The 26785-nt window shown below is 41.4% G+C and overlaps 2 protein-coding genes across 2 annotated transcripts; one reads left to right on the top strand and one right to left on the bottom strand.

Annotated features, from left to right (window-relative positions):
- The first annotated feature begins 15794 nt into the window (after window positions 1-15794).
- Window positions 15795-19552, top strand: LOC141697452 (G-type lectin S-receptor-like serine/threonine-protein kinase At4g27290). The gene is made up of 7 exons (XM_074501840.1): window positions 15795-17477; window positions 17677-17799; window positions 17869-18017; window positions 18137-18347; window positions 18488-18725; window positions 18811-18961; window positions 19054-19552. The coding sequence occupies exons 1-7, from the start codon at window positions 16190-16192 to the stop codon at window positions 19351-19353; spliced, it is 2460 nt and encodes an 819-aa protein (XP_074357941.1). The 5' UTR covers window positions 15795-16189; the 3' UTR covers window positions 19354-19552.
- A 198-nt stretch (window positions 19553-19750) lies between these two features.
- On the bottom strand, window positions 19751-23316 carry LOC141697450 (putative disease resistance RPP8-like protein 2). Its single transcript, XM_074501838.1, has 2 exons — window positions 22287-23316; window positions 19751-21762 (listed from the first exon to the last, which is right to left on the bottom strand). The coding sequence occupies exons 1-2, from the start codon at window positions 23296-23298 to the stop codon at window positions 19871-19873; spliced, it is 2904 nt and encodes a 967-aa protein (XP_074357939.1). The 5' UTR covers window positions 23299-23316; the 3' UTR covers window positions 19751-19870.
- Window positions 23317-26785: the final 3469 nt, after the last annotated feature.

Raw genomic sequence — 26785 nt, 5'->3', positions numbered from 1 at the left:
TAGTTTTTAGGAGTTCTGTAGAAGCTGAATATAGGGTCATGACTTTGACCACTTGTGAAGTAACTTGGCTTACTGTTTTACTCAAGGATCTGGGAATTTCTAAACTACCTCCGGCTATCTTAAACTGTGATAATCAACCTGCAATTGCTATAGCTGCAAACCCAGTTCTACATGAAAAAACCAAACATGTTGACATTGATTGTCATTTTGTCAGGGATGAACTTAAAGCTGGTAACATCACTACTGCCAAGGTCTCTTCTTCTGAGCAAATTGTTGATATATTCACCAAGATCTTGTCGGTCAAACTTCATCAAGCTCACCTTGACAAGCTTTCAAGTTCATTTCCCTCCTTGAAGCTTGAGGGGGAGTGTTGAATTATATTCATTATGTTCAAATAATTCAAGGCCATCTGTTCCAGGACCACTCTGATTCTTTTGTCTCTCATGATTGGCACTAACTTCAAAGCCTGTTTGTCTGATAGTTAGTTTGTTAGTGACAGTCTGTATTGTCTATTTGTCTTGCTCTATTAATTTATCCGGTGGCCTCATTTTGAAGATTATGCAGAATTTATAATATCTATTTTTGAGCTCTTTAAAATTACATCTGCATCTTTAGTGTTCATGGTTATATCTACCATATTGTTTCTTGATTTATGATTATTTGAATCTTGTTTATCTTGTCATCAAGAACCGTTAGATCTGAATATATTAAAATTATACACTACCTAATCTCGTACTTAGTAATAACTGTGAGTGTAAGATCAATAGTATATCTGATGCATATGAACACTCTATGTAGAATAAGAAATCTTACAAATGAATCAACTAAACATGTTATAGGGAGAATTTCGTATAACAGTGTTGGGGAGGTTGATGGGCGGAACAAGGATCAAGGACGGTGTTTGAGGGCGGATGAAGGTTGTTTGGTCGTGGCTGAGCTTGTATGTTGACTCCTTAAGAAAGAATAGGATTTATTATTCTCTATCAAATGTCGACACATGTCTCATACAAGTGCCTACGTACCCTATTTATAGGGATCAAGCCTCACGTAGTTCTTGGGGAACAAGTCACATAGGCTAGGGTTAGGACTCTTTAGCCCGTGTAGCCCTAAGCCCATGATAGAGTCAGACCTTCAGCCAATTAGTCACGTAAATCTCGACCGGCTCCACGCGCTTCCTATAACCTCACGACATCTCCGTATCTCTTCCCGTAATTATAGGAATAACCCGTGTCGGCCCCGAAATTTACGAGCAACTCAGTCATCTATGAGTCACTTTCCATGTTGCACACAAGGTCCTCTAATGCGGGGCGGCTTGGTTACCTCAGCCCGTACTGCCTTTCTTCTTAATCAATAATTATAATGTTACCTTTGATTTCATAAGATGTGGGCTCATGGGCCCAGCCCGTGTGTGAGCACCTGAACCCAGCTCACGTATAGACACCTGAGCCCACCTCGCGCGTAGACACCTGAGCCCACCTCGCGTATGGACACCTGAGCCCATCTCGCGTGTAGACACCTGAGCCCACCTCGCGTATGGACACCTGAGCCCACCTCGCGTATGGACACCTGAGCCCACCTCGCGTGTAGACACCTGAGCTCACCTCGCGTGTAGACACCTGAGCCCACCTCACATGTGAGAGCCCAGATGGCAAGTGTGATCCTATCCTACATATGTGATCCCAGCTCGCATGTTATGAGCCCAGCTCGTAAGCCATGAGCACAGCTTACATGCCATGAGCCCAGCCCGCATGTGCTGGCTCAAGTCGCATTAATCCATGGTTCTAGCCCACACATGAGAGTCCAACCATTCAGTGCACCTACAGGGACCTGTTTAGGGCCCATGGCCGAAAGCGGGCATAAGAACTACCTCCCAAAATTCCTGGTCGCTTCTTGAGGCTAGGAATTTTCTAGTCTTTCATGACCTCGCAGGTGTGAGCCCACCAGGCCGCACCAAGCCGCCTCGCGTGCCTCGCCTCGCATGCCTTTCAACTATGATGCATTTTGAACACATGACAGCTGTTGGACAGCTGGCATGGGGATTTGTGCCATCCCTTGAGATGGTGACACGTGTCCCTGGTCCTTTCTCTCTCCTATCCCTTATAAATATGTGGCATTTCAATTTCATTTCTCACAAACTCAAGAACACTTACCAAAACTATGCCCAATTTGCTCAAGGATCTACCACGGCGAAGATCATCATCTCCACAAGAACCGTCTATCGGCGGCGATATTCTCCGGGAACAGATTCATCAGGATCATCTTACACTTCTCCTACAAGTACCCCTTCGATCCTTACTCATTCATTTTCATACATATTTGTTCACATGCACCATGCGAGCACACACGACATGTTCGATACGAGCCCAAACACATTCACAACATGCGATGCGAGCTCACACACTCTCTTGTAACTCGATGCGATCCCACACACAATCACGACATGCGATGCGAGCCCGTCATTTAGATACCTAGGTGCGATTTCGTGTGAGATGTGAGAACACTTAGGCGCGACCCCATACTTGTTTTTTCTTTCTTTTTAGGGCCACACACTAATTTTCACCATCTTTTACAGATGTCGAGTGCGTCTTCAGCTCACTCTTACGGATCATCTCGCTCCTGCTCGAGCCCGGATCATTCCTCCTCCAGCCCGACTCGCTCTTCAGCTACTCCATCTCCATTAAACCAATACCCTCCTGAGCAGCGAGGCTCAAAGGACTTCCAACGCGAGCTGACCTCTCTTTCTGGCCGTCTCAGCCAACCCATTTCCCCTGGCTCTGCTATCACCCCCAAGGGGCCCTGAACATTGTCAGAGTCGAGAATTCGATACGAGCAGAAGGCTTCGGCTCGCTCAATATTCACCTCGACCCGAACCCTGCGGATTACACCAGGGAGAAGAACATCTATAATTGGAGAAACAGGCCTGTGGATCTCTCCAAAATACCAGCTTCCCTCAGAGTGGAAGAGTTGCTAAACCGCGAGCCCGCTCCTTTGGACAAAGAACGGGCTGAGGAGATTTTAAGGGACATGGTTGAAGAGAGGGCGGCCCGCCTGAGGTAAGCTGTAGCTAACAACCTCGACCCCATTCATGTTGACTCAGAATCTACTGACAGTGATTTGGGGAGTGCATACTATGACACTAATAAGGGGAAGGATCATGTTCCTGCAGAGTACCCCATCTTGGGGCTCGAGGGTGAAGAGGACGGCTCGCATTGGTCCTATGATTCCCCTCATAGCGAGGGGGTGGCAGACGTTATAAGTCAATTCAAGATCTGCAACTATAACTACATCCCCGCAGCTTTACGTGCCTCCTGCCCAGCCCGAGCTCGAGGGTGAAATAATCATAAAAAGCAGATCATTCTTGATGGGGAGGAGAGCTCGACTGTGACCGAGGAGGTTAAGGTGCTCGCTTGCCGCGACCTGCCCACCTCGCTGACTCAAAAATATCTGGACGAGCATATTGAGCAGTTCCAGCTCGAGGGCCATATTTTCTTGCCCCTGCCTCCCATGAGGTGCTACAAATTTAACCATCTGGAGAATGGAGGTAGGGTGCCTCACATGGTTTTGTCTACCTTCCTTCTGAGACTAGGTATCTCCTCTCCTCTTTATCCCTTCATCAAGGATGTCTGCGAGCACTACCAGCTCGCACCCTTGCAGATCCCGAATGGATACCGGGCCGCCCTCGCATTGTACATCATGTACAGCAAATGTGGGTTTCGTCCTCTCACAGCGAGGCAGCTCGGCTACTTTCTTAATCTGAAGAATTCCCTCAATGACTTTGGATATTTCTATTTTTCTGTCTGGCCGTGCTTCAACAAAAATAATCTTATCCACATCAGGCCGAGCAACTTAGGAAAGTGGAAGAGCCCCTATTTCTATATCCACGAGGTGCCTCGAGTCCAGACCCACTTTTATTACAATCCATGTAAGTCTTCCCTGGTCGCTCTCGTCTTTTCTACCATAATTCTTTCTTTCAACAAAAAATGTTTTTTTTGCTCATCTCCAGCCACCCCGCCTCGCACTGTCCTTGTGGGACAAGAAATAATAAATGCGGACAACCTTCTAGATCTTCCTAAGGTGGACATGGATATTAGAAAACTCATAACGACCTCGAACCTGGTCGCGTGTGGGTTTTTGAAGGAAGGAGTGAGGCTGACTCCTTAAAAGAAGAAATCTAATAAGAGAGCCAGAAAGGGTAAGAATATCAGGCCGGCACATGCGACCCTGTCTGCTCGCATGTGCGAGCTCATGTGCTTGCATTTTTACATTTCCCACATGCATCTCATCTCGCATTGCACTTTATTTTTCTGCATTTATCACCTGCTCGCATTACTTCTTTCCATTATACTTTGTTGTGACTAATACATCACTCTATTGTTTTATTTTCAGAAATGGCTATCTCCCCTATCCCCTTTATGGAAGAGGCAGAGCAGGCGGCGGCCTCGGGCCCGGTTCAGCCCGCGGCTGCGACCACAGTGGCCCGCTCTCAGGCTAACCCTCCAGCCCGCATGACTACTCTAACCGAGCATCTCAGGGGGTCAGGGCCTTCTCCTCGGCTGAAACGGTATAGAGGCCACAAGGATGGAAAGACTAGCGAGCCCGACCCAAAAAAGGTTGCTCCATCTGATGCCCCTCTCCCCACTTCTTCCTCTGTCAGCACAGTCGCGACCACATTTGGCCGCCTCGCTCAAGGTCACATCAGCGACCAGGATGTAAAGGATTGGTCCTCTTCTGCTCTCGAGGCTAACCAGGACGCACTATCCCGGGCCGCGACCCAGGTATACTTTCGTCAGCTGTCTAAGGCTCGAGAGATGTGAGCCCTCAGCCAGACCAACTAAAGCTCGACTCTAAAGTCAAGTCTCTTCAGAGCAAGGTTAACGAGCACGGGCAGGAAAAAGTTAAGCTGGTGAACAATTACAATCAGAAGAGGCTTAACTTAAATGCGGCTCATGGCAAGGCCTTAAGGGAGTAGAAGGAAGCTCACGACCTGGCCGCGGAGGCGTGGAAGAAGGAGAAGGATAGCCTCGAGGAGAGGGTGCTCAAGCTGGAGGGGTCAGTTTCTGCCCTGATCGAGGGCCGTGAGGCCGCCCTCGCTGATGCTAGGAACCTGCGGGCCAGAAACTTCATGAAAATCTTTATCAGTAAGGTTCCTGATTTTGATTGGGCAGCTCTGGGTGCCGGCATAGCTAGGCATGCCGAGAAACTGAAGCTGGAGATGGAGCGGGACGCCCAGATTGTCGAGGAGGCCCGACTCGCTGCTGAGCAGGCCCGAGTCGTGGCTGATGAAGCTCAGGAGAAGGAGGCTGGTAACTCTTAGATTAATTTTATCTTGAAATAGACTTTTGACTGGGTAAGCGGGCACCCTTCTTTCCTCGAATTTGTATTTAAAGTATTCTGCCTTGGGGCATGACTTATTTATCTATTGTCTGTATAAAATCCCAAGTTTTTTGTGCCCACATTCCTCTTTATTATGCTAGCTAGTTTCCTTACTTTTGTGTAAACTTATCGTGCCTTTACTGACCAAAAGTTATCATAACCCTGGCCGCGTATGGCGGGTATTACACAAGTGTTACATGCGTACTTGCTTCAACGAGCCGGGCTCATGGGCTCGCACCATACTCCTGTGTCCTCTCCTCATATAATGCGAACCTGGCCATTCTTGATAGAGGGCGGGCTCGCATCTTGGTCCTGTATCTTCTTCTAGCATAATGTGACCCTGGATATGTACGCATGATGGCGGGCTGGTCTGCTCGGCTTGCCTTGATGTCATGACATGGGGCTGGTTTTCTCGACTCGCCTTGATATGGGCTCGCATTGCGGCTATCCCTAAATCTTAAGTTAGATTGTGGTCACCTCTCCTATCTTTATCTTTAATCCGCTTTGTGCTCATTATTTTTCCAAGCGGGTCGGGCCCCAGCTCATTCCATAAATTTGTTGTGAAGCGGGCCGGGGCCCGGCATAACTTGTGACTTTAACATGTTTATAAAATTGTTGTTTTGTCCTCGCATGGGCTCCCAAGGATGGGCTCCCTTACTGGGTATTTTTATTCTATTAACATGAGTTAAAATATCAAGGGCACAAATAGATATGGCACAAATAGATATCAATCGTTTATTCATAGATAATGGAAAGTGAAAGGAGTACATGCTTGTGGTCTTTGGGAGACACCTATATGGCACTACCCCCCGAGACTTAGGAATATTTTAAGATAATACTAAGTCTGAGAAGAATAATATTACTGATAATACTTGCGGAGGTGTTCCGCATTCCAGGCTCTCGGGATCAACTTGTCTTGCATATCATTGTGGTGGTAGGTTCCCTCCAAAAACACTGATTTTATCTTGTGGGGGTCTTCCCAATTTTTCCCAAAGGCTCCGTGGCTCATCACCTTGGTGTTTGGCATGACCCGACGTAGAACCAAATCTCCCACCTTGAAAGTCCGGGCTCGAACCTTACTGTTGTAATGCCTAGCTGTCATCTGCTGATATGCTGCTATCCTGATCTGAGCATCTTCCCGAGTTTCTTCGATCATGTCTAAATAGAGTCGATGGTTGACCTCATTTGCCTCTGAGTCATAGTTGTCCCTCCGAAAAGAACCTGCCCCTACCTCAACGGGCACCATAGCTTCACACCTATACACCAAAGAGAAAGGGGTCTCTCCAGTTGTAGTTTAGGGAGTCATGTTGTAAGACCACAGGACCTGGGAGAGCTCCTCTGGCCATGTCCCTTTCTTCTCTTCAAGCTTTTTTTTCAAGGTGTTCTTAATGATTTTGTTAACAGCCTCCGTCTGCCCGTTACTTTGAGGGTGGCAAACTGCACTAAAGCTCTTCTGAATCCCCAGCTGCTCACAAAATTCTCGCATTTCCTTGTTATCGAACTGTTTCCCGTTGTCAGATATCAACTTGTAAGGGATGCCATAGCGGCACACAATAACTTTATGCACAAATTCCCTGAGCTTTTTTGTCGTGATAGTGGCTAGAGGTTCGGCCTCTGCCCACTTAGTGAAGTAATCCACCGCGGCTACCGCAAACTTGACACCTCCCTTGGCCTTTGGGAGTTCTCCAATTAGATCAATTCCCCACATAGCGAAGGGCCATGGGCTCATGAGGGATGTGAGGGGAGCCACGGGGCTGTTATAATAATTGGCATATCGCTGGAACTTATCACAGGCTCGGAAGAATTTTAAGGCATCTTTTTTCATAGTTGGCGAATAGTAACCTTGACGGAGTATTTTCTGAGCTAGAGAGCTACCCCCCGAGTGATTGCCATAAATGCCCTCGTGTACTTCCCTTAGGATATAATTGCACTCCTCCTTATCTATGTACTTGAGGAGGGGCACACTGAACCCTCTTCTGTATAGGACCCCATCGTATATCACATAGCGGGCTGCTTTGTATCTTATCCTCCTTGCCTCATTCTTTTCATCCGGAAGTGAACCTTCTTTTATGTAGGCTAAGATAGGTGTCATCCATGTGGGCCGAGGTTATCACTGAGGCTGCCCACCTCGTGCTCGGGCACACTAATATGCCTCTGTATATCAAGGGGCACGACCCCTAACAGGGTGGCCTCGCGACGCGAGCCGAGTTTAGCTAGCTCGTCTGCGCCTTCATTCTGCCCGCGCGGGATTAGTTCGAGCCTCACCTCGTTGAACCTTGCGATTATCCTCTGCGCGCACTTCAGGTAAAGCTCCGTTCTCGACCCCTTAGCTTGATACCCCCCGTTTATCTGATAGACCCCAATCATGGAGTCACTAAATACATTCAAATTCTCCACCTTAATTTCCAAAGCTAGCTTGATACCGTTGATCAGGGCCTCATACTCAGCATCATTGTTGGTTGCATGAAAGGCCAGATGAGTCACGCGTCTGATCTTGTGCACCTCCGGACTGATTAAATCAATTCCAGCACCATCACCATTAGAGGCTCCGTCCATAAATAGGCTCCACCATGGGGCACTATTTTGGCTCTCCAGCCCGACTTCTTTTGTGCTAGGAATGACAACAAGGGCTCCCGGCTCCACTTCTTGATGTGGAGGAAATTCTAGCACAAAATTGGCCAGGGCTTGGCCTTTGATTGCGGTCCTTGGCTTATAATCCACCTTAAATTGGCCGAGCTCAATCGTCTACTTCAGCATTTGACCAGAAGACTCCGGTTTGTGCATCACTTGCCTGAGGGGGTAGGAGGTTCGCACTTCTATCCTGTGCGCCTGAAAATAGGGCCTGAGCTTTCGGGAGGCCAGGATCAGGGCATATGCTAATTTTTCGAGGCTCGTGTACCGAGTCTCCGCATCGGCCAGCCTTTTACTCACATAATACACCTGGAGCTGGATACCATCCTCCTCTCGAACCAATACCACACTCACTGCAAAGTCAGAGACGGCCAAGTATAGGACCAGAGTCTCTCATTTCCTTAGGTTAGACAATATTGGAGGGCTGCTGAGATGCTTCTTTATGTTCTGAAAGGCTTCTTCACACTTTTCTGTCCACTCAAAATTCTTCCCTACTCCTTTAATCGCTTTAAAGAACTCCTGGCATTTGTCGAAGGACTTTGAGACGAAGCGGTTTAAGGCTGCCACTCGCCCCGTTAAGCTTTAGACGTCCTTCACCCGTCGGGGGGATCTCATCTCGAGTAGGGCTCGTATCTTGCAGGGTTGGCCTCATTGCCCCTATGGTTGACAATAAATACCAAAAATTTCCCTGACTCGACCCCGAACACGCATTTCTGTGGGTTGAGCTTCATCATGTACTCCCTTAGGATCTGGAACATATCCGATAGGTGACAAACATGATCTTTTGCTTCCTTTGACTTCACAAACATGTCATCTACATAGGCCTCCATGGTCTTCCCCAACTAATCTTTGAACATTTTGTTCATCAGCCTTTGATAAGTTGCCCCAGCATTAGGTATGCTCCTGATCTGGCCCATACATTGGGATTTGCTTATATCCCGAATAAGCATCCATAAAACTAAGTAGCGCGTGCCCAGCCGTAGAGTCAACCAGCTGGTCGATTTAGGTAGAGGAAAACTATCCTTTGGGCAAGCTTTGTTTAGGCCGGTGAAGTCCACACATGTCCTCCATTTACCATTGGGCTTCTTAACAAGCACGGTATTGGCCAGCCACATGGGGTAGAAGGCTTTCCTCACGAGCCCTGCCTCCATTAGTTTATCTACTTCTTCTCTGAGGGCCTCTGCCCTCTCTCCACTAATTGGCCGTCTCTTTTGTCTGACCCCCTTCTTTTTCGGGTCCAAGTTGAGCCGGTGGCACATGACATTCGGGTCAATCCCTATCATATCAGAGTGTGATCATGCAAAGACGTCCAAATTTCCCCTCAGGAAGCGGGTTAGATCTTCCCTTAAGTCAGGACTTAGGTTAGAGCCTATTCTGAGTACCTTTAAGGGATCATTTGGGTCTACTAGAATCGGGATTGTGTCTTCTGCGGCCCCAGCCCTATCAATCATTGGGGGCATTCTCGGATCTAAGTCAGCTCGAGCCTCACTAGATTCTCCCACTTCCGTGATTGTTAAGCCTTCCGTGTCCTCGAGCTCGGGGCGGTAAGCTCGGGCCAGATTTATCACGTGCTCATAGGTCATAGTGACAGTACGAGTGATTCCGTTGGGCAGATCCATAGTTGTTGTCGTTTCTTCTCGTGCCCATTTCCTTTTCCTGAGTCTTGCAGCGATTTGTTCTGGGCTCTCTTCTTCATCATTTGCCTCTTCCACAATCCCTTCTTGTATCAACATGATAGGCTGAGAGGCTTCCATCAGCAAGGCCCCTGGGCGTGGTTCCACCTGAATCCCCATGTGCTCGAAATAGTTCTCGGACAACTCCTCGATTAAAATCAGGTTACAAGTCTCGTGTCCCTCAAGACATACTCTCTTCTTGCCCTCTGCCTCTTCCATGAGGACATCGTCTTCACCCGATTGGACCATCTCCTTTGATGCATTTTCTGACTCGGCCGCCCTGAGTGCCTGGTTGTAGCAAACCCTCGATTCATATTGACAGCTCTTCAAGAAGCCTACCCCCGTGGGGGTTGGGAATTTTACCATCATGTGATGGATCGAGGTCACCATCCTCATTGCCCTCATAAGGGGTCTACCCACTATAACATTATAGGCACAAGGCTGATCTACAACCGTAAACATAGCAATCTGGGTGGCCATATAGGGCTCTTCTCCAATGGTAACCGGGAGCCGAATTGTCCCTTTCACTCCAATCGAGTTCCCCGTGAACCCATATAGATGTCCACCTGTCGAGGTTAATTCTCTATCCAACAATCCCAGCTTCTTGTAGGCATCATAAGTCAAAATGTCAGCCGAGCTCCCGGTCTCCACCATTGCTCGGTGAACATTCACCATCCTAATCTTCATTTTTATAACTAGGGCATCTGTATGAGGGTAATACATCCATTTGGCATCGTTCTCCCTAAACACGATGTCATCAGCCTCCCTTTCAAAAAGCTCCGGGGGCCTTTGGCTCAGATGGTTGACGTTGGTGAGGGGCTTGTCCTTTGCTTCTCGGGCATACCTGTTCATCGCCTTCCGGCTGTCTCCGCTAATGTGAGACCCGCCTAGAATAATATGAATGCTTCCGGCCCGAGGCATCCTCTCTTTATCTTCTAGGGGTGGAGGAGGGACGGTATGATAATCAATTCTGTGCCTTCGAACCTCCTTGACAACCCATTCTGTAAGCTTCCCTTGCCTTATGAACGTCCCGATTTCATCCTTCAATTGTCTGCAATCAGCTGTATCGTGCCCCGTGGCCTCATGGTATGCGCAATACTTCGAAGTGTCCCTCTTGTTATAGTCTGTGAGAGGGATTGCCTTCCTGAATACCCCCTTCCCAGCATAGGTAGCATATATGTGGTCGATAGAGGCTACCAGAGGGGTGTGTGTCTGCCATTTGCTTGTATAAGGTCTCCCCGAATCTTTGTTTATCTCTTTACCTCGGGCAGACTTTTTGGGGCTTGAGCTACGCCGATACGTCTTTCTCCTCTCATCAGGGCTCGAAGACCGGTGTCTCTTATCTCGATAGTTCTCACTGATTTTCAGCTCTCTCATCGACTTCTCTACCCTCTTAAAGGGTTCAGCTTGCTTGTAGAACTCGGCCAAGGTTCTCAGCTCACTCGCCTGGAGGCTCTTCCAGAATTTCGACCCTTCTTTCAACCCTGCAATCAAGAAATTCTTGATGGTCTCCTTACTGGCTCCCCTCACCTTGGGAACTTCGGCATTGAACCGACGAAAGTATTCTGCCAGGGGCTCCTCCTCCCTTTGCTTGATGTTGGCTAACGTGGCCACAGGAGGTGAGTAGTGGAGGGTGGACGTAAATTGTCTGACGAAAAGTCCTCCAATTATCGCCACGTCCTTATGCTAGCCGGTCGCAACTTGGAGAACCATTGTTGGGCACTACCTCTGAGTGATGCCGCAAAGAGTCTGCAGCGGGTCATCTCCGGCACCTGATAGACTTCCACCTCAGTGTTAAATTGTATAAGGTATTCCGTCGGGTCGGCTTCGCCGTTGAATAGAAGGCCGGGGTTGTACCTAAATACCCGAAGTAGGGGGATGATCGGATAGCAGCCGTAAACAGAGAGGGGGCAGCTGAGGCCGGGGGCCCTCTCTTCGCTCGCTCCATCTCATCTAAGATCCTCCTCAGGTCTCTTACTCTAACAACTTCTCCCTCTCTGTCACCACCCACGTTACTCGAATGGTGTGAGCCCTGAGGTCGGTCGCGGCGTCTCCCTCCTCCGGCTCGCACTTGCGACTCCTCTTCATGATTGTCTCCGCGCCTACGCCGCTCCTCCCTCCTAGGCGAGGTATGTTGACGTCTTTTCGGAGGAGTCGCTGCCCGCTCTCTCTTCGAGCCTCTCTGATCCACGGGCTCTTTCTCTTCTCTCTCCTTCTTGCAATTCTCTAATTTAAGCTTGAGGTCATGCTCACTTAGCTTTTTACCCACACGGTCTAGCACGCTAGGCGACCTTGCCTCAGACGAAGCTGGCTTCTACCCCGATCCCTTAGAGATCTGGCTGCCCTGCTCATCATGACCTTGGGGTATATCTTTCTCTCCATGTGATGTCTCTTTCTTCTGCTTAGTCTCAGTCGCTGCATCATCAAAATCGTGGATCAACTTTTTCTGAGGACCTTTGCCCTTTCAGCTACGCTGAGAGACCTTGAGGCGGCTTGCCTTACACTTCGAGATACGTCATAACCGCCTGCCCATCCATGGTTGCGATTGGTGAAGGTGGCGTCTGATTCTCTGGGGGCGTATGCCCGACCTCATTTTGGTCCTTCTTCTTGCCCCCAATTCCTGGTGTCGCCGCTTGTTTGCCTTCTTTGGTCATTTCTTCTTTCTAAGATGAAATCCCCCTCCTTCTAGCGCCAATTGTTATAGGGAGAATTTCGTATAACGGTGTTGTAGAGGTTGATGTACGGAACAAGGATCAAGGACGGTGTTTGAGGGCGGAGGAAGGTTGTTTGGTGGTGGATGAGCTTGTATGTTGACTCCTTAAGAAAGAATAGGGTTTATTATTCTCTATCAAGTGTCGACCCATATCTCATACAAGTGCATACGTACCCTATTTATAGGGATCAAGCCTCACGTAGTTCTTGGGGAATAAATCACATAGGCTAGGGTTAGGACTCTTCAGCCCGTGCAGCCTAAGCCCATGATAGAGTCAGGCCTTCAGCCAATTAGTCACATAAATCTCGACCGACTCCACACGCTTCCTATAATCTCACGGCATCTCCGTATCTCTTCCCGTAATTATAGGAATAACCCGTGTTGGTCCCGAAATTTACGAGCAACTCAGTCATCTATGAGTCACTTTCCATGTTGCACACAAAGTCCTCTAATGCGGGCCGGCCTGGTTACCTCAGCCCGCACTGCCTTCCTTTTCAATCAATAAATACAATGTTACCTTTGATTTCATAAGATGTGGGCTCATGGGCCCAGCCCGCGTGTTAGCACCTGAACCCGGCTCGCGTATGGACACCTGAGCCCACCTCGCGCGTAGACACCTGAGCCCACCTCGCGTATGTACACCTGAGCCCACCTTGCGTGTAGACACCTGAGCCCACCTCGCGTATGGACACTTGAGCCCACCTCGCGTGTAGACCCCTGAGCCCACCTCGCGTGTAGACACCTGAGCCCACCTCACGTATGGACACCTGAGCCCACCTCGCGTGTAGATACCTGAGCCCACCTCGCGTGTGAGAGCCCATATGACAAGTGTGAGCCCGTCCTACATATATGAGCCCAGCTCGCATGTCATGAGCCCATCTCGTATGCCATGAGCTCAGCTCACATGCCATGAACCTAGCCCGCATGTGCTGACTCAAGTCGCATTAATCCATGGTTCTAACCCACACATGAGAGTCCAGCTATTCAGTGCACCTACAGGGACCTGTTTAGGGCACATGGCCGAAAGCGGGCATAATAGAACACATTCAGATACAAAATTTATTAATGACAAAAGGAGAAGCAAATATAAATTTAATTAAAAGGTAAAAAATGAAAATTTGTCAGATTAAAAGTGTTCATACATATATTTAATTAAAAAGTAAATATGAAAAAATGGTGCATTGTATGGGTACAAGTTAGTATAATTAATACAAAGATCCGGATAAAAACTTCCTTTACATCTAACATTTTTGATGAGTTGATTACAAATGCATGAAAACTTCGTTGCAGAGATTTCCAATTCTATTTTATGCTATCCTCAATATTCTATTTATTACTGGCTAAGGCTTCGTGCAAAACATAATTTTAGATGAGTTGGTTAGTTACGAGAACATGACCATCTAACATTACCACTATTTCCTGCTAAATGGCAAATCACAGTAAGCATTTTTCGATAACAATGCTGTCAAAAGGTGATTTTAAAATTCAGGCCCAAGTTATCCCTCTTGTTTATTCTATTTATTGGTGTTGCTTTACTACAGAGTATATAAATGTAGTCATGTAGAATTAGGGGGCACTAGTCAATTGAACTTCCATTTTTTTATGTTTAGGGGCTTTCTAAGAAAATCCCAAGCCAGTAATTAATAAACTATAATCTTACAGGACTACAGGGAGTTGATTTGAGAACATGTCTTGGCTCCTTCCCTATTTAAACCGGTGTTTCAGAAATCACTAGAAGTGCCAGGGCGGTGAGGGTAACTTCGAGAGATTAATCGGCAAGTCGGAGATTAATCGGATCGATTAATCGGAACATTAATCGGAAGAATATAAATATTATTTTTAATTTTTATATTTATATAATGATCAATATGTCAAATATTTGTTTGAAAAAAGAAATTAGAATGATATTAAACAATATCTACACATTTGACATGTGTTATGTACTAATTATTGAGTTTATAATATTAACTATATTTTAATTCACACTTTTAAATTAATTATAATATGTAAATTTTATATTTTAAGTGAGAAAGTAAATATATTTGATTACTTATTACTTTTTACCAATACTTTATATTAGAAATTAACATGATATTGTGTGAAATTATGAAATTAATGAATTAAATTATAAAAAGGTAAAAAAATATTTTTTTAATTATTTTCCGCCTAGACCGCCTAGGACCGATTTTTGACCGCATAGCCCGCCTAATCCCGATTTTGACCCGAATTTTTAAAAAACGCCTAAATCACCGCCTAGGTCCGAGTCGGGGCGTTTTGCCACCGCCTAGCGCCTAGGCGGCACCGTCTTGACCGATTTTTAGAACACTGATCTAAACCCACCGTCACCATGACATGCATATTGTTTTAATAATCCTTCATGTCTTAGACATGTCACAACATGAGTAGTCTATACGCATGTATCTCAATCATTTTCTCATATATAATCAAATGTACTTTCAACAAAAATCTAAATTTGAGTACTTATCACTCCCTCAAAAAAATACGAAAAATTTATTATAAATAGTGGGTCGAATTGTAGCGGAAATAATGAGTTACTTGGTACATATGTTGAAAATGTTGAATCTCAACTATATATAAATTAGATATAAATGGGTCATTTTCTAAAATTAGTTACATACGATTTGTAAAATGAATGAGTCGATCAAGCCAATTTTCGGGAGAAATAAAAGTAATTTAATTGAAGAAAAATATTCAATTATTAGGGATTTGGATGTACGAAAATATAGGGCTATACGTTAAATAGTCAATATATTATTTTTAAATATTGACTATTATTTTGAATTTAATTTTTTCTTTAATAAAATAGATTTTATATTAATTTTCAGCCTTTGACGGAATCGGCCGTTTTTGAGCCGAATCGACATATTTTTTATCGAATCGGTCGGCTTTTGACTGATTTTTTTAAAAAGTATTTTGACCCGATTTCTGATTAATCGAGAAGGAAACCGTCCGAACTTCAATTAATCGGCCGATTAAGAATTTTATAACACTGCTTAAAAACTATATTTTATTTAAAAAAATTATATTTGCCATAGCAATACGGGCATAAATCCTAGTATATAATAAGATTTAATTAAGTTCAACCGGTGACAGATTAACCATGAGTTACGTATGTTGAAAATGTAACACGATCTAACTGAGCCCAACTCTTGACGCATTTAGCTTTTAAAAGAATCGGTAACTTGACGGAAAATCTCAATTTAGTTTGTATTCGATCTTTCCGCAATCGGAAAAATGTGGCCCAATGTAGGTGGCTAATGGATTTGATTCTACAAATATTTCCAAATGTGCTGGAGGATCCATAATCTCAAAGTATGGATCTTCCACAATGCAGCCACTAGGGATCAGATAAGAACAATTCACAAAGCTGTTCATATTTTCAAAGATTGTCATTTGTCAGAATTTCTGTGAAATATTGCAATTATTCAGACAATCTTAGATGTCATCTTTACTCAACTTCAGTTGTAATTATTCAAGAATGTTGAAGTACAAAATGTACAAAAGTCAGAGTAATATTGATCTCCTCTGATTAAAAAACTGTGATTAGATTAATCTCAAGATACAAAGACTTAGTTGTTAACGTGCCAAGATATCTTACAGAATATATTTAACTAAGAAACTGATTCAATGATAGGTACGTGCTTATGCAGTTTCTTTATATTATAAGTGCCTGGAAATTTAACATTGACTTCGAATTTCGAATGCAGATACAGTAAGACAGAGCATTTTATAAGAAAAATAGGTGAGCATTAGAAAATATTGTAGGGTTTGCATTTCAATGGCAAACACTGCTGCATTCTTTCTGTTTTTCTTTACATTTTCTTCGATCTCGTTGATGTCTACTGCTGTAGATATTATCTCCATAAATCAGCTCATTACGGATGAGGGTAATGACACTATCGACTCGAGTGGTGAGGTCTTTCAGCTGGGATTTTTCAGCCCGGGGAGGTCTAAGAATCGGTATTTGGGAATATGGTACATGAGAATTTCTCCAAGGGTGGTTGTATGGGTTGCTAATCGAGAGACTCCGATAACTGATACTTCAGGCGTGTTAAATGTAGATTCAGATGGAAGCTTAGTGCTTTCTGATGGAAGTGGAAGGGTGATCTGGTCAACGAACTCAACAAGATCGGTGGCAGACAATACTACTGTGGCACAATTGTTTGATAGTGGAAATCTTGTGATCAGGAACGGAAATGATGGAGACCCCAAAAATTATTTTTGGGAAAGCTTTGATTATCCGGGAAACCATCTTCTACCAACACAGAAGATTGGCTTTGACTTTAGAAAAGGTCTGGAACGGTACCTCAGTTCGTGGAGAAGTCCTGATGATCCTGCTCCTGGAAACTACAGCTTCCGCGTTAACATTGATGGATATCCACAGTTAATGGGGTACAATCATTCCAATGTAATTTTCAGAATTGGACCTTGGGATAGTGTAGAGTTTAGTGGTCTGCGTTTTCTGGAACCAGATCAGAGTTTTATACCAGATTCGGCTTTAAATAAGGACGAGATCTACTACAGCTACAACGTTCCCAATAGTCCTGTTGTTGTGCGGATGGTGCTATCTCCAGAGGGTGTTGCCCATATTTTATCATGGAATGATAAAAAGCAAAGTTGGGGAACTAATTTGAATTCACAGCAAGATGTTTGTGAGCAGTTCGCGCTTTGTGGTCCATATGGTACTTGTGACAGCAAAAAAGCAGGGGGTAACGGAGTATGTGGCTGTGTGAAAGGATTTGAACCGAAAGATCCAAGAAAATGGAAATTAGGTAATTGGTCAGATGGTTGTGTGAGAAAGACTCCTTTAAGCTGTGGAAATGGAGATACATTTTTTCCATATATCAATGGAAAATTACCTGACACGCGGACAGCAAAGTACAATACGAGCATGAACCTTCAGAGCTGTAAGACCGCGTGCTTAAATAACTGCTCTTGCACAGCTTACTCGAATATAGATGTCAGACAAGGTGGAATGGGGTGCATGATGTGGTTCAATGATCTGAATGATATCAGAGATTACTATGGACCTGGACTTCAATTCTATGTTAAAACTGCTGATTCAGGTAAATTATTTCATTTTTGAGGTCTGTAGCTACATTTTATTGCCAAGTAGATAAAATCACCAACACTGCTAAGTGTCATTCCATGATATTTTTGTCTCCAATTCGAAACCTTGGAGTTGTTTCAAGAAAAATAGCTTTGCATTGAACTGAAACATTTCATTTTATAAGTTAGTCTTTTAACATGGATTTTTTCCTTTAGATGGGACCTCGAGCTCGAAGAGAGCAGTGAAAGTTATAGTTCCTTTAGTAGCAGCAGCGCTAGCAGTTTTATTAGGTCTACTCTGGAAATGTATGTGCAGGAACAGAATGCAGACTAAAAAAGGTATGCTCTCTGACTCACTTGTCTCACAGATAACATGGTAAGGAAGTAACCGTTACCTTCATTCTGCAGGACCAATAGATGTCAATCGCTCCGTACGTGAAAACAAGAGGGAGGAGTTAAACTTGCCATTAGTTGACTTTGCTATTATAGCCAAAGCCACCAGAAACTTCTCTTTAAACAATAAGCTTGGTGAGGGAGGTTTTGGACCTGTGTACAAGGTAAGATCTTATAAATGCTACATACTGATATATATGAAGTACTTATCCAGGAGATTGTGTTCAATTAAATTGATTTAACCAGAGAACTTAAACCTGACATAATCAGACAATTTTTACAGGGTACCTTGGAGGATGGTCAGGAAATTGCTGTGAAGAGGCTGTCAAAACAATCAAGACAAGGACTCGATGAGTTCAAGAATGAAGTTTCAGTAATAGCCAAGCTTCAGCATCGAAACCTTGTGAGGCTTCTAGGATGCTGCATTGAGGATGGTGAAATGTTGTTGATCTATGAGTACATGCCCAACAAAAGTTTAGATGCAATTCTCTTTGGTAAGCCTTTTTCAAACTGGTTGAGTCAATTTCCTTCAGATTCATACTCTTAAATCCAGGATTAGAGTAAAATTTTATTTAAAGTTGAACTTTCATGAACTTAAAAATATGACAATAACTGAGGGGGACAAATTTAACAGACCAAGAACTAAGCAAGACACTGGATTGGCCAATGCGTCAGAACATTATTTGCGGCATTGCTAGGGGGCTTCTTTATCTTCATCAGGACTCAAGATTACGAATCATACATCGAGATCTCAAATCAAGTAATGTCTTACTGGATCATGAGATGAATCCAAGAATTTCAGACTTTGGCATGGCCAAAATTTTTGCAGGAACTCAAACTGAAGCAAATACTACTAGAGTAGTTGGGACATTGTAAGCTTTATAATTAATCCTCCTATTTTGTTACTTCAAATTTAATAGAACTGAAACTTTTTCTTATCAAATTTTTATTCTGCAGCGGTTACATGTCCCCTGAGTATGCACTTGACGGAACATTTTCTGTTAAATCCGATGTCTATAGCTTTGGGGTACTTGTACTAGAGATAGTTACTGGGAAGAAAATGGGGCGTTTCTATCACTCCGATCACAGCCCGAATCTTCTTAGTTATGTAAGCTTCAGGACCATTATTCTTACTCCACATAATGATCTTACTCCACATAATGATCTTACTCCACATAATGATCGTATGTGTTAATGCAGGCCTGGACACTTTACGAAGAGGAAAAGCTTTCAGAACTGTTTGACAGCAAAAATTTGGAGTCACGAGATAAGTTTGAAGCATTTCGAGCTATCCAAATAGGCTTATTGTGTGTCAACACTTATCCTGAAGACAGACCAAGCATGTCATATGTTGTTTCAATGATGACTTGCGAGACTGAACTGCCTAGGCCTATGCGACCTGGAGCCTACAATTTCAAATCTTCAGACAGTATGACAGATCCGTTAACAAAAACATGGACAACCAGTAGTATTAGTTTTTCAGATTTTGGCCCCAGATAGTAGGTGCAACATAACTGGAATCGTGACAATGAATCGAAAAATTTCTTTGCAGTTGAGAAAAAACCAGGAGATCTCTGTTGGTGTATATATCAGCTAAATCTTTGTTAAGAGTTGAGTGTTAAAATTTTACCTTTCCTCTTAATTTTTTCAATTAGTTAATTCTAATCATTAATTCGGATTTCTCCACGTCTGCTTAGTAGTATATTCACATTTCCGGTTCTCAGAACTTTCAGTTATCAATATATTTTATCATTGCAGGACAACAAATATAAATCTGCAGGTTATGTTTGTTATATGGGATCATAGTCCCGGACTATTGGTCGATTTCTTTAAATTTGAACTATACTGAGCCATTAACTTATCAAGTGAACTAAATTTGTAATAGTAGGGAGGATATGAGATTAACAAATGCCTCAAAATTTACCAGAAAGGAACAAATATGAGATTAACAAATGCCTCAAAAAATACAGTACAGTACAGGCCATTAAAAATACAATCAATCGAAAGTTCATGTAAATTATTCAGCTTCAAGAATCTGGAGGGAAGGTATGTGAGCAACTTTTTCAAAATCAGCTCCTTGTTCACCATTTTCCTTGCGGAGCCTATCACAAAATTCTAAAGGCATCGCGTATAACGTTAAAGTTTGAAGAGATTTGAGGAATTTTGTTCCTTCTGGAAGCTCCATCAACTTTGAACATGCAATTATTCCCAATGTGGATAGAACAGGCATGCTTCCTTCCTCCACCCTCCATATCATTAAGTTTGGGAGCATCTCAAGTATAAGATCCCTGAGTTTTGGGAAACCGGTTGCTGAGCATTTCATCTGAAACCCTATAAATGTATATACATGTAAATAGAGGTAACGCAACGTAGCAATCTTCTCAAGTACTGGCATGGGGTCTTCCTCTAGGAGGGACTCCCATAATATTAAGCGGGTGATACAAATTGAGGATACATCCATTCGAGTATGAAGAAGAAGTTGCGGTGGTGGCTCAAATAATAGAAACAACTCTGGGAGCTTGCCTGCAACTTCTAATTCTTGAAGGCTGAATTTATAATTCCACAACAACTTTCTCAACATATCTTGACTGTTTTGTAACCCTTGACCACGTGTAGAAACAGAGAGTTCCAGGTACTTGAGACGCGACGATGATGACAAGGCTATAGCTGCCAAATTTTCTATCATCTCTTCCATATCGTCAGAACTAACTTTTAGCGTAAGTTTCTGAAGACTGATTAAATCTGGCAGATCCTTAACCTCACACCAATTAGTATCAAAATTTTCTACTGTCTCTAACTTGCTTAAACCAGTAAACCGTAGTTTTGAGTTCTTTCTTATACCCTTAACTCCTAGTGATGGTAGATACAAATGTCGCAAACGTTTCAACATACTAAGAATATTTCTTGACAGCCATGGTGGAAAATAAATATCAAACTGTCTATCTAATCTTAGAGTTTCTAGTAGCATCAACTTTTGTATCGATGGGAAAATTACCAGATGAACATCACTTACCCTAAGATATCGCAAGTAAACAAGGCTACCTAATACTCTTCCAAGATTAATACGAGAAAGGGACCATGGATAAATCAATCTAATATCAACCTGTACCTCTAAAGATAAAACTCGTAGACACCTGAAATTGGCAATCTGTTGTGACCCAAGTGCTGGTGGCAAACTTCGTATACCAACCTTATTGAGTAGTAACAGTGATCGACACATTTGCTGATCGGCTTTCTTTCCAAAGTAGTGATAACCTTTTTCAGTACTTCTATATCCATCATCAAAATTAACTACAAGTTGTCGAGTGTCAGAAGACCTGGAATCCACCAAAGCACTGAGGCGAGAATCAGTTTTTTCTCGAAGTTCAATTGCTTTAAAAAAATCTTCTGCTTCTGCTTGGGATATAGCTAGGTCTCTCATAAGGTCATGAAGTGAACAAGATTCAAAATTTATAAATGATTCCACATCACTAAACCTCACTTGAACCATACTCCTATGCACCAGTTCCCCCAGATATGATTCTGCTACTTGCATCATTGTTTCTTCTTTGGCTTTGTCAGTAGACAGTACCATCCCTTCCGCGATCCATAACTGATATAAAGTCTCTGCATCTATACTTTCATCTTCATTATATTTACCTAAATACAGAAAGCATGACTTTAGCTGAAGGGGTAAGTCATTGTAACTCCAAAGTAACACCTCGGATATTTGGGTTTGATACTCTTCTCCCAATCCTCTTCCCCTCCTTCCGGAAGAGAGGCTATCATTATATACCTTCTCCCACTCTATTAACGAAGGTTTTGTTACAAGAATTCCGCCCAACATGACTATACCTAGTGGAAGACCGCCACATTTTCCAACCATTTCTCTTCCCAATTCTTCCATCCTTTCAGGATCTCTGGTAATGTCTGGGACAAAAACAATACCAAAGAAACAATATGTACATACTTAATAAACCTGAAATAATTTGTAGCTCGGGGCAAATAAAGCAAAGGTAAAAAAACACAAATATAAATAATGGTGCTACTAATGTCATCGAGATTACATAATCTCTTCATCCCTACTATTTCTTAACAAGTCAAATCTAGAACCATTGTATTACCGTCCGTTTCAAATAATCGATAAACAAATTATCTGTACCAGAGTTAAGAGACCCTCTAAAGTGACATCTTTGAAAAAGGGAAATTATGCAGATAAATGACATGTATAGTAATGGCCCGTTTGGGAAACTAGATTTCATTTGAAATTCTGGGTTTGATCAACTAAGTTGTTTGAGAATTTGGATTTCAGTTGAAATCCAGTACATTCAAATATTAGTATAAACATGAGAATTTGAAATGAAAATTCAAATCCTGTCATTTAAATCACTTATTTAGAATGAAATGTAAGTTTCCAAACGTCCTCTAAGTGAAATTTAAGTAAATTGACGTACCTAGACAATCTCCTCCTTTAGGAAGTGCCTTCAACTTAAGTAGCTCCCAACTCTGTTCTGGATTTAGAAGTGCTGGTTGGTGAATGAATCCATTTGGATTCGCATGCTTAGCAACTTCAACATTACGGCTTGTAAGCATTAATCTGCTTCTTGACATTTCAGCTGGGAATGCCGCTTTTAAAGAATCCCAAGCATCAATTGACCATATGTCATCGAGGACTATCAAGCATTTTTTGCTTTGCTGGATTTGCAGCAGATTCTCCACTAACTTGTTATCGTCATAATCAAGAACTTCAATTTTTTTCTCCGGGATGAGACCTATAAGAATTCTCTGCAACACTTGTTTTCTTTGCCATTTCCGCGAAATGGTAACCCAGGCTAAACAACCAGCAAAGCAAGTCTTAATGGTGGAATGATTGTATATTTTTTGCGCGAGAGTGGTCTTGCCAAGACCTCCCATTCCACAGATCGAGACAAGCTTGTAACGATCATCACTTTCACCCACCAAATGTCCGACCAAGAGATCAACATCTGCATGAAATCCCACAAATATGTCTGGTTCAGGAGTAGCGTAAGTGTAAAACCGCTTTAGCTTCCCAGATGTTCCATTTGAAGAATTTGATGATCCCGCAGATTCTAACGTTGATTTAATCTTATAATCACGAAAGAAATCGAAGATGACAGACATCTTCTTTTCTATGTCTTTGATCATTTTCAAGTACTTGATTGCTTGTTTTGTTCTGTTTCTTTCATCAGCTGAAGAAGCTTTCAGCAAAAAAGTCTCGACAACATGTTCAGCATCATAGGCCAGCTCTCGTATGTCCGAAACCAAAATGCGAATTTTGTCTTCAGTTTTAATCCTTGAATCTGCATCTGCTAAGAATGTCTTCATCCGCACCAGCTCCGTCACCAGTCCTTGAATTTCGTCTCTCAGTCCATGAAGAAGTTGAGCTTCTTCACTCAATAAATCAGCCAGCTTTCCAACCACAATGGAGACAACTGTTTCAGCCATTTCGGTTTTTCTTTTGTATGTTCTTTAACAAATGTAGTTAGAATTGTAAAGAGCCTCGAGACTATTTATCATTCTCAGTGTATAATGTTACAGCTAAACCAAGAGTGGGCCCTTGGGCCCCAGACCCCTGAAAGCCTGAAACAATCCAAACAACAAGTAGATATGGTATATTGTCCAAGTGGAAGTATTTTAAAAGAGCTGCAGCACAAAATTAGCTATAAAATTGTAAAAAAGTCACAAAAAACGGTCATAAAATGATATAATATGATAATATAAAATATTTCATTAATTTTTATCTATACTATCTATAATCAATCAATACTATATTATAATAAACGGAATGGGGTATAATTTTGTATACCCCATATTTTGATTGGTTTGGTTATTATTTCATTCACCATCGTCGGATTTTCTTAATCAAGTGATCATGACAATTCAATCTAAATATTAAAATACAACACTACTCAGCGTTCGAATCTCACTAACAACAAGCATTTATATTATTATTTATGTACTATTAAAGTTATCAGATTCAAATTTTGTCAACGACAAACATTTATATTATTTATATATACTACCTAAACTAAACTATAATAACCGGTAATTTTGTTCAAACTCTTGGTTTAATTATGCTCTCTTTTTAATATATTTATTAATCACAAATGTTAGATCTTAATCAAATGATCATATAATCATTTGATTTTAGTACTAAAAATATAAACAGTCAAAAATTGCAGGTTCGAATACCACCATCTACATTTAAAATTAAATATTTATTTAAAATCAATCAACTATACATTATTTTAATACAAATAAAAATATAAAATATTATTAGAGACCCGTGCATCGCACGGGTTTCAAACTAGTATACTGTAATAATTAGAATGAGGTATAATTTGGTTTAACAGTTCTCCCTTAATTTTGGTTATTAAAAAAGTAAATAAATAGTGTTATACGACTAAATTTTTAAACTACTGACATAGTCTACTACTTATATTACTAAACTATGATCACAGCTTATCCTGTTATTAAAGAATAAATAAATAGTATTATATATCCGCAAAAATGTTATATTGTTAAACTAAAAATTATGACCACACGTATTCTATAATTTTTATTATAAATTTATAATTATTATATATTTATATAAATATTTTAAAATTATAATATGACGGGATAAATAAATTTTTTAAATATTAACGGGAAGCCGTGCATCGCACCTGATTGAAGTTATTACTATTAATATGAATGCAGGGAGATTCATCTATATTTAATCAATAAGCATGTGACACGTAATATTTCTAACTATTTTGGGAGCGAATTTTGTACCTCTAACATTTTCCTAAAATTTTATATAGATGATATGGTAAATGAGGTGTGGTGTTTTAATTGATTCTGTTTATTCACATATGAATACAGGCTCATTTTAATCATAACTATGTAAAATATTTATATTCAATTTTGTGTACGGAATATTAAAATTCAACCCGATTAACCCGATCCAAGAACAATGTCACAATTATTCTCGAATTATTCTAGTTTACTAAAACATATTTTTTAGAAATATGATCACGGGTCTAGAGGCATGAATGAGTCCCGGGGGAAGGGGAGCCCCCAAGCATGACCTTTGTTTTACAAGAAATTAAATATGCATGCATGTGGCCATGAGGGTGACAATGAGAATGAATTATTACATAAAATTAAATATGTATTTTGTATTCGAGGTGTATATTTTTTAATATTATAATAAATGTCATACTTGGCTGCTCAGAATTATAGTTGAATACTCCCTCATTTTTTTAATAATTATTGGAAATAAATTCATTCATTTCTTGATACTTTGACTGCATAGTTAAAATAATTATTTTTCATTCTATTTTCAATAAAAGTATATAACTTAAACTTTTATTTACAAAAACAAAAATTAAAAATAATATTTTTTACTATGTAGTCAATGCATCTTGAAATGTATATAGAAAAATGTACAGAAAAATCAAAAAATAATTAAAATGAGACAAAGTATAGAATAATATTTCTAAAATTTTACATTAAATGATACGACAGATGAAGTGATGTGTTTTATTTGATTTTTTTTTATGTGAATGCAGGGCTCAATTCAATCATAATTTGATACCTATAATTTTGTGAAATATTTATATTCAATTTGTGTACAAAATATTAAAATTTAACCTGAACAACTCGATCCAAGAACAATCTTACAATTATTCTCATATTATTCTAGTACTAAAACATATTTTTTTAGAAATATTATCACGGTGTCTAGAGGCATGAATGAGTCAGGGGGGAAGGGGAGCCCCCAGACTTTTGTTTTACAAAAAAAATAATTATGTTACAGCTAAACCAAGAGTGGGTCGTTTGGGCCCCAGACCCCTAAAAGGCTGAAAGAATCTAAAAAACAAGTATATACTATGGTATATTGTCCAAGGGGAAGTATTTCAAAAGAGCTGCAACACAAAATTAGCTATAAAATTATAAAAAAATTACAAACAATTGTCATAAAATGACATAGCATGTATGATATGTCAATATGAGATATTTTAACTGATATTATTAGTGTAAATGATGGGAGGCTCATTTATATTTAACAATAAATATCTGACACATAATATTTTCAACAATTTTGAAAATGAATTTTGTACTCCGAGCATTTTTCTATAATTTTATATAAAATGATATGGCAAATGAAGTGATATGTTCTAATTGATTCTCTTTGTGTGAATACAAGACTCATTTCAATCATAACTTGACACTTATGATTTTGTGAAATATTTGTATTCAATTTATGCCTGAAATATTAAAAATTGATAAATATCTGACACATTAATAATATTTCTAATTATTTCGGAAATGAATTTGGTATCCCTAGTATTTTTTTAAAATTTTACATAAAATGATATGACAAATGAAGTGATGTATTTTATTTAATTTTCTTTTATAGGAACACAAGGCTCATTTTAATCATAACTTGACACTTATGATTTTGTGAAATATTTCTATTTAATTCCATGCATAAAATATTAAAATTCTCTTGTCGTCCCAGATTCTGGTTCGATTCTCGCTCACCCCGAGATTTTTTAGGACAGATACTCAATTGTTATGGCATATAAGCCAAATTAGTCGAAAAAATATATATTAAAATTCAACACGAACAACCCGATCCAAGAACAATCTCACAATTATTCTCAAACTATTCTAGTTTACTAAAACATATTTTTTAGAAAATATTATCACGGGGTCTAGAGGCATGAATGAGTCCCGGGGAAGGGGAGCCCCAAGTAGAGCTTGTCAATTATGCGGGTTTGAACCTCCTGCTCGGTACCAAATCGTACGGAAACTCGGAATTATTCGGTCAGTATGGGGCTGATTTAAGCCCGCATAATTTGTTGAAAGCTGCGAGTCGGTTACAAATACAAAATTACAAAATTGGGACCAGCTCGGCTCGCATGACTCGCACAAACACGTGAGC

This window comes from Apium graveolens, chromosome 11 (genome assembly GCF_009905375.1).
Source record: "Apium graveolens cultivar Ventura chromosome 11, ASM990537v1, whole genome shotgun sequence".
In the NCBI taxonomy this organism is placed as follows: Eukaryota; Viridiplantae; Streptophyta; class Magnoliopsida; order Apiales; family Apiaceae; genus Apium; species Apium graveolens.
The sequence above is the reverse complement of the archived record's forward strand: the minus strand, read 5'-3'. Positions and strand labels throughout refer to the sequence as shown.

Excerpts from the sequence above, each read along its gene's own strand:
- LOC141697450 (XM_074501838.1), bottom strand. The coding sequence starts at position 23,298 with ATGGCTGAAACAGTTGTCTCCATTGTGGTTGGAAAGCTGGCTGATTTA. Across the intron at positions 21,763-22,286 it reads TAAAGGAGGAGATTGTCTAG|ACATTACCAGAGATCCTGAA; the intron begins GTACGTCAATTT and ends TTTTTGTCCCAG.
- LOC141697452 (XM_074501840.1), top strand. The coding sequence starts at position 16,190 with ATGGCAAACACTGCTGCATTCTTTCTGTTTTTCTTTACATTTTCTTCG. Across the intron at positions 17,800-17,868 it reads CAGAATGCAGACTAAAAAAG|GACCAATAGATGTCAATCGC; the intron begins GTATGCTCTCTG and ends TTCATTCTGCAG. Across the intron at positions 18,348-18,487 it reads TTTAGATGCAATTCTCTTTG|ACCAAGAACTAAGCAAGACA; the intron begins GTAAGCCTTTTT and ends CAAATTTAACAG.